Genomic DNA, 9,701 nt, shown 5'->3' with positions numbered 1-9,701 from the left:
GGGGGGGGGGGGGGTACACAAAGCAAGCTTAAGTGCAGTTTGCAAAATGAAAAAGTGTGTTGCTTTGTCTTTTTTAAATGGACTCCAAAATGAAGTTATTGCAGGAACTCAAAAGGCTAGACTTCTGGCACAATTTTTATAAGCAACGTACGTAAAGGGCTAGATTGCTGGCATTATAAAGTTTACCTTACTTCGGATTTTCATGCTGCTGTTTCTGTGTTTCATATGTTTGGGTGAGACTTGGATTCTGGTAGTCTCTTAATGTAAATCGAGAGTAATACATCTGTATGTGAGCAAGTATGCATGTGTGTTTTCATAGAACGGGTTACCAGTTATTTCATCATATTAAACGTACCTGGCAACAGCAGGGACGCTATGAAGCTAGAACAATCAACACTCAGAAACAGCATTTAAGCCCACTGTTCCTTCGTGGAATTGCTGGACAGTGATGACGGGCAACAAATTTGGAGGCTGCCCAACAAAGGTTGGGAGAAGGCTAATCTCAACCTTTTCAGTATGTCCAGCAGCTCTCCCATTGAACACTTCCAGTTTAAACATATTTGTTTAGGTCGATGGCTATAAAGCCGCACAATCCGCACAGCTCTGAACACCACAAGCAGAACCTAATGACTAGCCTGACTATAATCCTAAAGGATGTTCTGTCCAGCCTGGCTGGCTGCATTCCCGGCCTCGCCTTTCTTCATAAACACATTGGCCAGCTCCTGCAGCAGCATGTCCTGGGAAGGGGTGCTTAAGGCCTTCTTTTTGGGGCAAGGCCTGGTGGACCCCTCTGGGTCGGTGGTGCAGGATTCCTCCAGTACGAGCGGCTCCATGTGGTCAGGGCTCCTGAACCTCTCCAGAGACGAAGACTGGGAGAGGTCCCGGGACCCCTCAACGCACAGCGTCCTGACGGGGTTGGGACCGATCATCCTGTCCAGGGAGCTGGTCTTCCTATAATCCTGGCTGGCTGGCCTGCTGAGAGGCAGGGTCTTCACCTCCGAGGGGCCCGAGAGGAAGCTGGTCTGCAGAGACTTGAGCACCTGGAGTCCGAAGTCTCCCACCTCCTCGTACAGCGGCTCGGAGCTTGAGGGTTGCTCCTCGAACGAGTCCTGCTGCATCTTCATGGGCTGAGAGAAAAAGGGAGCATTAGGGGAACTGAATGATTACAAACAAACAAAATGAAACAGAAAGAACCACATGCATAATACATCACAGCTGAGCATGAACGAGCCTACAGCACACCCATGACCCAAAGCAGTGGTACACACACACAGAACACAGAGCACCCAGGCCGTAGCACTGTTAGGAAACATCCTCAAAGGGTGTGATATGTTGATGACACATGGGTATTAAAACCAGCCCTGTTTACTCACCAAGGAGCTTGCCTATGCCCATGCCTCTGTAGCCCTTTCCTGGGACAAGCAGTTCCAGGCGGATTTAAAAAAATAAAACCCCAAATTAACATAATTCATGATTGGCCAGGATACTTTTTGGTGGGACTTTTATTTTTTTTGGCATGCAGGCAAACACAAGGGCATACTTACAAAGAACATGGAGAGCGTCCTCCTAGCATGTAGCTTTCGCTGCAAAGACAGAAACACATAGGCCATAAGCCCCACAAGCAGAGCAGGATAGCAGAGCAACAGTAACAGGAGAGGGGGAAGGAAGAAGAGGGGGTGAGGGCGAGGGCCAAATGGCAAACATACATACCCATTTGCTGGACGTGCACGGTAACCTGTGCACTCTTGTTACACAATAAAGGAGTGCTTATGTAGAACCAGTCTGGAGATGTCATGAGGTGTTCTAGTCAACACCCTAATTAATTAATTACAGTTATGCAAATATATTCATTATCCGAAACAATATCCGAAACACTGACAGATGATTAGATATAAATGCGAGTGACTAGAGAAGTTTGGCTAGACAATTGAGCATTGCTCCCAATGGAAGGTATTTGCAGGAAAAGGGCACACTCCCCAGTGTATTACCAGAGTCTGATTGGCTGACAGCATGGTGCTGTTGCTCTCATCTCCACGAATGGAGACCAGAGGCATCGTCCCAAAGTTCTGCTTGGAGAGGTCAGAGGAGGAGTGTCGCCGCAGAACTGCAGGTCGAAGGTCATCGTGCTGGAAGAGAAGCAACACAACCTTGCTAATGGAAACATGCATGTAAGTATGTATGTATGTATGTATATATGCATTCATCCATGTATATATATGTGTATATATATATATATATATATATATATATATATATATATATATATATATATATATATATATATATATATATATATATATAGTACAGAAGTATAGAAGCAGTTACCTGAGCCTTAAGGATATTTGTCATCCAGTCCCACATCTCAGACTCTCCAGAACAACACAGATATCTGCAGCAAGAAAGGAGTCTCTTACTTGGGTGTGGAAGATTGCAGCTCAGGGTCAGAGTGCTGGGCTGCAGTGTGGAAGGCAGTGGGTTTGAGTAGCACACTGGTTAGAGTGCTGAGCTGCAGTGTGGAAGGCAGTGGGTTTGAGTAGCACACTGGTTAGAGTGCTGGGCTGCAGTGTGGAAGGCAGTGGGTTTGAGTAGCTCACTGGTTAGAGTGCTGGGCTGCAGTGTGGAAGGCAGTGGGTTTGATTAGCACACTGGTTAGAGTGCTGGGCTGCAGTGTGGAAGGCAGTGGGTTTGTGTAGCTCCGTCAAGATGAGATGCATGAGGAGATTATATTAGATCCTATAAATGTATAAAAACATGGAGATACTTACAGCTGCTGTTTGTCCATGAACACAGTGAATCCCCACCTATAAAATAGACTCAGTTAATTCATTCACATACAGCACGCACAGAATGCATTTACATTTCAATTATTTCACAACATTGCCAATGTAAGCAGGCAGCACTGTGGGATGCTCTGCCCTAATGGACACCACTGAGCACTGTGTGTGCAATGTGCTAAATCGACTGATCTTATTGGCAGAATAATGTATTGATGTGAAGATGTGCATATTCCCTTAACAAACTGTTTCTTTAGCATTAATTTCTCCATGTGAAGATCTTTTGCTATATTTCAGTTTATTGCTGAATATAAAAAAACAATAAAAGTAGGTCACATGTTTTAATTGAACCTTGTTTGTTTCACACAGGCAGCTCAAAATGCACTTCTCTTCAAATGTCCATGTTTCTGAAATACATCTTATTTGAAATACGTCCTGCTTCTTCTTTTGCTGCTCAAATAATGGTTTCAGGAGAAAACCATTTAGAGGAAGTTTCTCAAGCATTTCCTCAGAGAAGTGAAAGGGACACATCGGCGGTACAGTTTTCCTGTGGGCTTACAGGTTACAATTGGAATAAGTGCCACGATTGTTCTAGCTGACAGATATCACTGAATTGTCTTACTGTGTTGGGGCTTTCAGTTTCTTCCGAATTCCCAGGTAAACCTTTAGGGTTTTTAGTGGCCACTCCTTCTCAGGTTTATTACTCTGAAATTACACAAGGAACACAAAACTAATACAATACCAACACTAAACAGTAAGGCTGTTCCACTGCTATCCTGTGCCTCTGTCTCAATAAAAAGAGCTGTAATATGTACATTAAACAGCCCAACAGCCCTTCGGAGTGCTCAGTAGTGAAAGTACAGCACCTATTCATTCAGTAGTCACTAGGGGCTATATATTTCTCTGTAAATGACAGAGAAGGGTTTCTCCTTAACAGAGATTTGGCAGAGTGATTTACATCTTCCTTAAATCAATCTGACATTCCCTTGAGTAAAATGACACATAGACAGTGTACATAACTCACAGTTTATAGTGTCTTACAGTTTATACCAGATGTGTCTCTTATATTGTAAGTAAAATGTAGCTCACGCTCAGACTCATGCTCACACTCACACTCACGCTCACGCTCAGACACACACTCACACTCAGACTCACTCACGCTCAGACTCACACTCACGCTCAGACTCATGCTCAGACTCATGCTCACGCTCAGACTCACGCTCACACACACACACACTCAGACTCACACTCACGCTCAGACTCATGCTCAGACTCACGCTCAGACTCATGCTCACGCTCAGACTCACGCTCACGCTCAGACTCATGCTCAGACTCACGCTCAGACTCACGCTCAGACTCGCGCTCACGCTCACTCGCACGCTCAGACTCACGCTCACGCTCAGACTCACAAGCAGCCTTTGCTGTAACTTCACCTTCTTGTCTTTGAGCAGCAGAAGCTTATGATCATGGATCTGGAAGAACCGCTCCTGGAACTTGTTTCCCTGCAGCAGTTTGGGCGGCTCCTCCCGGCACTTCAGGCCCCCGCTCTTCACAATCTCACTCTGGAACCCTGTGAGACACAGCTGCGAGTCACAATGTGCTCCATGTCTCAACTTTACGTGAGATGCAATCCCAAGCTACTGCACAGAAGACTGCTCCATCCCACTTGGCTAATCATCAGATGACTGGGAAGACTTGAAATCCCAGCGGCAGATGGAAGCACAGATTACTTCATATATCAGGGCTTGATAACTTGAAACACCAGCAGAAGGAAGAACTGAATACAAGGATACACTTACCAGTGAAGATTTCGATGGCCTGTCCATTAGGAATCTTCTTTACCATCAGGTAGGCTGAGCTGGGCTCAGGCAGTTTGCACCACTGCAGGGCCTGTTCCAGAACCTTCTCCTTGGGGTGGAGGGGTCGTTCTGGGGACAGGAACCAGACCAGTTACAGTTCACAGACATGCTAAGGAACAGTAAGACGCTGTCCAGTCAGATAAGAAATGATAATGTAATATTCCTTCTAAAAATATATAATATGGGGTTATTTCAGTATACACAGAGCACAATAGAAAAGAGATAACAGAACAGTCTGGAAGTCCTAGGTAAATCACTTCTTAAAAAACACAAATGCTGTAGTTATCAGTGTAATAGTATTTATTTAGTGGAATACAATGCTGTTGATGTATTATTTGCATTATTGATTTGGCTTGATACTCCTGCATGCTAGACCTCCTTTGTATCTCATGAATGGTAAATGGAAACCTGAGAGCACAGCCAATCTTACTAACCCAATTCACTGTTCTCGATGGCTTCAAATGTCAGCCAGACGTCTTTATCCCCGGCTGGGATGTTTCTCATGTATAAAACCTGATTGGTCAGCTCCTCCGCACACATCATAGGGGAAACCTGGGAGAACAACCAAGCAGAGACTGGGGCTGCTTTTCCGATTATCTACCAACACTACCCTGTGTGAGTTCGATGTGTAGCTCTGGCTCAATCTTGTGGTAGATTAGAAAAATATTTTCTTTCTTTCTTTCTTTCTTTCTTTCTTTCTTTCTTTCTTTCTTTCTTTCTTTCTGTCTTTCCACTTTTTATGTATTATTGTGATTTAGCCTATCTGTGTGTGTAAGCTATTTTATACGAATGTATGTTTTCACAAATATGTGTAAAATTACTAGTAGCTGATGCTCTGAGGTGAGCTTTTCCAAGAAATGGCTTCCTTTGCTATTTTAATAAGCGAGTATATTAACCCACTGCGAGATGTGTGTGTCTGCTCTACACTGGTCCAGCAATCAAACTGGATTCCCTTCCAGAATCCAGTCCCTTCTGTTTCACTCACTTTGAGGGTGATGCAGCAATCAGGAAGTTTCTTCTCCAGGTACACCTCGATGATCAGGTCGCCTGCCTGGGACAGCTGAAAGCAGCAAAATAAAATCACTGAAAAGCTCATAAAAGCAGAGTTGTCCTCACTGTGAAATTAATCTGTGTGTTAAACTACTGGCAAGAAACATGTACTCGTGCCTGTCACCAGAAACCAGATCAAGATCTTTCTTTCTATATTACATCCAGTCACAGCTTGCGATGTGTGGACAGGGAGCAGAGTTTGGAAGGAGAAAGATGACAAAGAGGCTTTGGCGCCCCCTACTGGCTTTTTGTAAAGAAGGCGGTTCCAGAGTTCCTACCTGCACGTCTTTCCAGGTTGTGATCAGACTGATCTCCAGTTCTATCTGTGTCAGCTGTTCCTCATCAATCTGCAAAGCCAAACAATCTTTAATACAAAATGATTACACTAGACACTCTCTTTTGTTTGAAGTATTTGTTACTTATTTTATTGTAAGGTTTTTAGTTAAATAACGGTTCTGCACATCGCTGTAGAGGTATACAGCATCCAGCGATCTTAAATGCGTAATTGCTAGCATTAAAAGCCATTGCTTTAGTCTTCCTCCGTCGTAGAGCAGCGGGCGGTGAGGAAGCAAGTTGTTTGGCATGTTTGATAACTGTGCTGGAGAGCACACCCATAGGTTTTTAAAGTAACTCACGTCGAAGACATAGAGGTAGTTATCGATGAGGTCCTCCATGATCTTCACCTCGTGCTCCCCTTTCCCGTCGGTCTGGAAGAGGCTGGGAGCGAACAGCAGCGACAGGTTCTTAGTGCACATCTGGTTCAAGTCCGCACACTTCTGCACCCTGCAGAGCAAACACACAGAGCTCTGTCACTGCACTGCCAACTAGACACCAGCCAGTTCGCCCCACAGGACTGCACCCAGGACACGAGGCAGCTGGGAATGGGGGGAGGGTACAGTCAAACTTGCAATAAAACAAGCACTCTCAGCACTAAAAGCAGTCTTTATAGACAAGCAAAGAGACCATCATAGACAAGCATGATCCTTTCTGAATATGAGTTTCACTGTAGAAATCATGCAGCAAACAGAGTGAACATGATGTGTACAGGAAGACTGGTGCTGCAGGCAGTGTTCTGATACTAGCCTGTACAGGTGTCCGATGAGAGCGGCCAGCGTAGTCCTGTTGACTCGAGGCAGGCTGCAGATCAGCTTCTTGTAGCGGTCCAGGCGCTGCAGCTTCTCACTGATCACTGGAGGGGCAAAGACAGCAGTAAATACCCCTGCAGGTTACTGCACTTCTATACACTGTCCTAAATACTACCTGCCCTTGAAATGAATATGCTTACTGTGCGCCAGCCACTGAGGTGGATCATTCTGGAATTAAAAGGCATCTTTATAAATAGTCAAGTGGATAAACGTTTCATCTTATGCCTTCATCACTGTTTATTTATAAAAAAAAAGGACCAGGAAACTAACCATAAAACTGATATATGTTGGTCATCATGTTTCTTTTTCTATTTTTTTACATTCAAGATATGCTAATGTTGTCCTAATTCTGTCTTAATTCTCTGTAACCATGCACTTTGTTGGCACTTTCAATCATTTCCTTACTGCTTCAGTACATCTTAAATGGAGCTGCCTTAATAACTGGTCTGCTAGAACCTGCTATCACTTTTGCAACATAATCAAAGCTCTGCAGGACCTTTTTAAAGAGAAGGGGTGAAGGGGTGAAGGTGAGATCTACCTGCAGCTTCCTGCCACAGGTGGTGGAGGTCCGCCATGAAGACAGGGTCGTCGATTTCCCTGAAGAACCTCTTAAGCACGTCGGTCACGTCCTCAATGAAGTTGTCCCCCATGCGCAGCTTGACGTTGCGCGCATCCCTGCGGAACTCCTCCATCAGCAGCTTGATCCGAGACTTGGCTCCGTTCTTCCTGTAGATCCCCTCGTGCCTCAGGCCTGGATACATCCAAGAACATTCAGTATATTATCCCAGTGTAAACGAATATTGCTTCGCCCAGGAACAAATATTCTGCAAGAACTGTACCCCTAGGGGAACGAATATTTGTTCCAACCAGAGAGAATTTGTATCCCCCTACATGCATGTTTGTTATTTATCCTATTTTTATGTAAATTCTGCATGTGTCATGCTAGTAAATGTGAGCAATGTTTGCAAGCTGTTACCATGTATTATTGACCTGTCAGAGGAGACTGGATGGTACAAGTTTAGATTTAGGGTTTGGTTTATGATTAAGGTTAGGAAAAGTGGTCTTGAATTGAAGGTTTTAGTTAAATGCATAGATATAGACTTATATGCAAAGAATGATTACTTTGTTACAAATAAGGGGGAACATATATTCAGAAGGGGGACATATATTCTCTGACACCGGTTATGTACTAGGCATTATACTAACAATAATGCCTATAATGACATACCCTGACTTATCAGACATCCTGTATATTTCTAAATAATTTGTCTCATTACTTTTACATACAGCTCATGCTGATAGCTGGTAAGGCGGTCTGAGATAATGCTGCATACAAAGGAACTGTAGCTACTAACCGTACTGGGTGAGGAAGGCTATACAGCTGTCCACTATGATGGGGATGCCGTTCCTGCTGAGCTGCTGGTCTCGGAGTGCATTCCCCTTCCCTCCCGCAGCGGTCTGGATGTCCATGTACCACATGGAGAAATCCATCCGCGCCACGCTCTGGAGGTACAGAGTCCTACAGCAACACAGCACAGGTGAGTCAGAGGAAAGGGCTGCCTAGCAGTCTGCTATGAGACACTCCTGTTGTTTGCTTACTGACATCTGTTAAGTTTTTACAGGCAATAGGTCAGTGTAATGCGCAAGCTGTTTGACTTTAAACCCATTCTGAATTTTACCTAATCAAAGATCAGAAATGAATTTATAAAACAAAGGCTAGAGTAGTTGAATATAGTTTTGTATACAGTTTAATAAAAATGAGTCAATAAGTACACTGAACAAAAATATAAACGCAACATGTAAAGTGTTGGTCCCATGTTTCATGAGCTGAAATAAAAGATCCCAGAAATTTTCCATGCGCAGAAAAAGCTTATTTCTCTCAAATTTTGTGCACAAATTTGTTTACAACCCTGTAAGTGAGAATTTCTCCTTTGCCAAGATAATCCATCCACCTGACAGGTGTGGCATATCAAGAAGCTGACTAAACAGCATGATTATTACAAAGGGGCACCTTGTGCTGGGGACAATAAAAGACCACTCTAAAATGTGCAGTTTTGTCACACAACACAATGCCACAGATGTCTCAAGTTTTGAGGGAACGTGCAATTGGCATGCTGACTGCAGGAATGTCCACCAGAGCTGTTGCCAGAGAATTGAATGTTCATATCTCTACCATAAGCCGCCTCCAACGTCGTTTCAGAGAATTTGGCAGTACGTCCAACCGGCCTCACAACCGCAGACCACGTGTAATCACTCCAGCCCAGGACCTCTACATCCGGCTTCTTCACCTGCGGGATCGTCTGAGACCAGCCAACCAGGACAACCGATGAAACTGTGGGTTTGCACAACTGAAAAATTTCTGCACGAACTGTCAGAAACCGTCTCAGGAAAGCTCATCTGCGTGCTCATCGTTCTTACCAGGGTCTTGACTTGACTGCAGTTCAGAGTCGTAACTAACTTCAGTGGGCAAATGCTCACCTTCGATGGCCACTGGCACGCTGGAGAAGTGTGCTCTTCACGGATAAATCCCGGTTTCAACTGTACCGGGCAGATGGCAGACAGAATGTATGGCGTCGAGTGGGCGAGCGGTTTGCTGATGTCAACGTTGTGAACAGAGTGCCCCATGGTGGTGGTGGGGTTATGGTATGGGCAGGCATAAGCTACGGACAATGAACACAATTGCATTTTATCGATGGCAATTTGAATGCACAGAGATACCATGACGAGATCCTGAGGCCCATTGTCGTGCCATTCATCTGCCACAATCACCTCATGTTTCAGCATGATACTGCATGGCCCCATGTCACAAGGATCTGTACACAGTTCTTGGAAGCTGAAAATGTCCCAGTTCTTCCATGGCCTGCATACTCACC

General features: G+C 44.6%; 1 protein-coding gene across 1 annotated transcript in view; it reads right to left on the bottom strand.

The window, feature by feature from the left end:
* LOC121324109 (arf-GAP with Rho-GAP domain, ANK repeat and PH domain-containing protein 3-like) overlaps positions 1 to 9,701 on the bottom strand; it is a 32,081-nt gene continuing 22,380 nt past the window's right edge. Inside the window, exons 20-34 of the mRNA XM_041265585.1 lie at positions 8,184 to 8,347; positions 7,367 to 7,579; positions 6,767 to 6,872; positions 6,319 to 6,466; positions 5,962 to 6,030; positions 5,619 to 5,693; positions 5,068 to 5,185; positions 4,574 to 4,702; positions 4,208 to 4,344; positions 3,397 to 3,479; positions 2,766 to 2,801; positions 2,326 to 2,389; positions 1,989 to 2,126; positions 1,545 to 1,583; positions 1 to 1,127 (exon numbers count right to left, since the gene is read on the bottom strand). Of these exons, the coding sequence (XP_041121519.1) occupies positions 648 to 1,127; positions 1,545 to 1,583; positions 1,989 to 2,126; positions 2,326 to 2,389; positions 2,766 to 2,801; positions 3,397 to 3,479; positions 4,208 to 4,344; positions 4,574 to 4,702; positions 5,068 to 5,185; positions 5,619 to 5,693; positions 5,962 to 6,030; positions 6,319 to 6,466; positions 6,767 to 6,872; positions 7,367 to 7,579; positions 8,184 to 8,347 (1,999 nt within the window). The 3' untranslated portion in view covers positions 1 to 647. The remainder of the gene's footprint in view (positions 1,128 to 1,544; positions 1,584 to 1,988; positions 2,127 to 2,325; positions 2,390 to 2,765; positions 2,802 to 3,396; positions 3,480 to 4,207; positions 4,345 to 4,573; positions 4,703 to 5,067; positions 5,186 to 5,618; positions 5,694 to 5,961; positions 6,031 to 6,318; positions 6,467 to 6,766; positions 6,873 to 7,366; positions 7,580 to 8,183; positions 8,348 to 9,701) is intronic.

Source organism: Polyodon spathula, chromosome 12, assembly GCF_017654505.1.
Source record: "Polyodon spathula isolate WHYD16114869_AA chromosome 12, ASM1765450v1, whole genome shotgun sequence".
Classification (NCBI taxonomy): domain Eukaryota; kingdom Metazoa; phylum Chordata; class Actinopteri; order Acipenseriformes; family Polyodontidae; genus Polyodon; species Polyodon spathula.
This window is presented reverse-complemented; position numbering and strand designations above follow the sequence as displayed.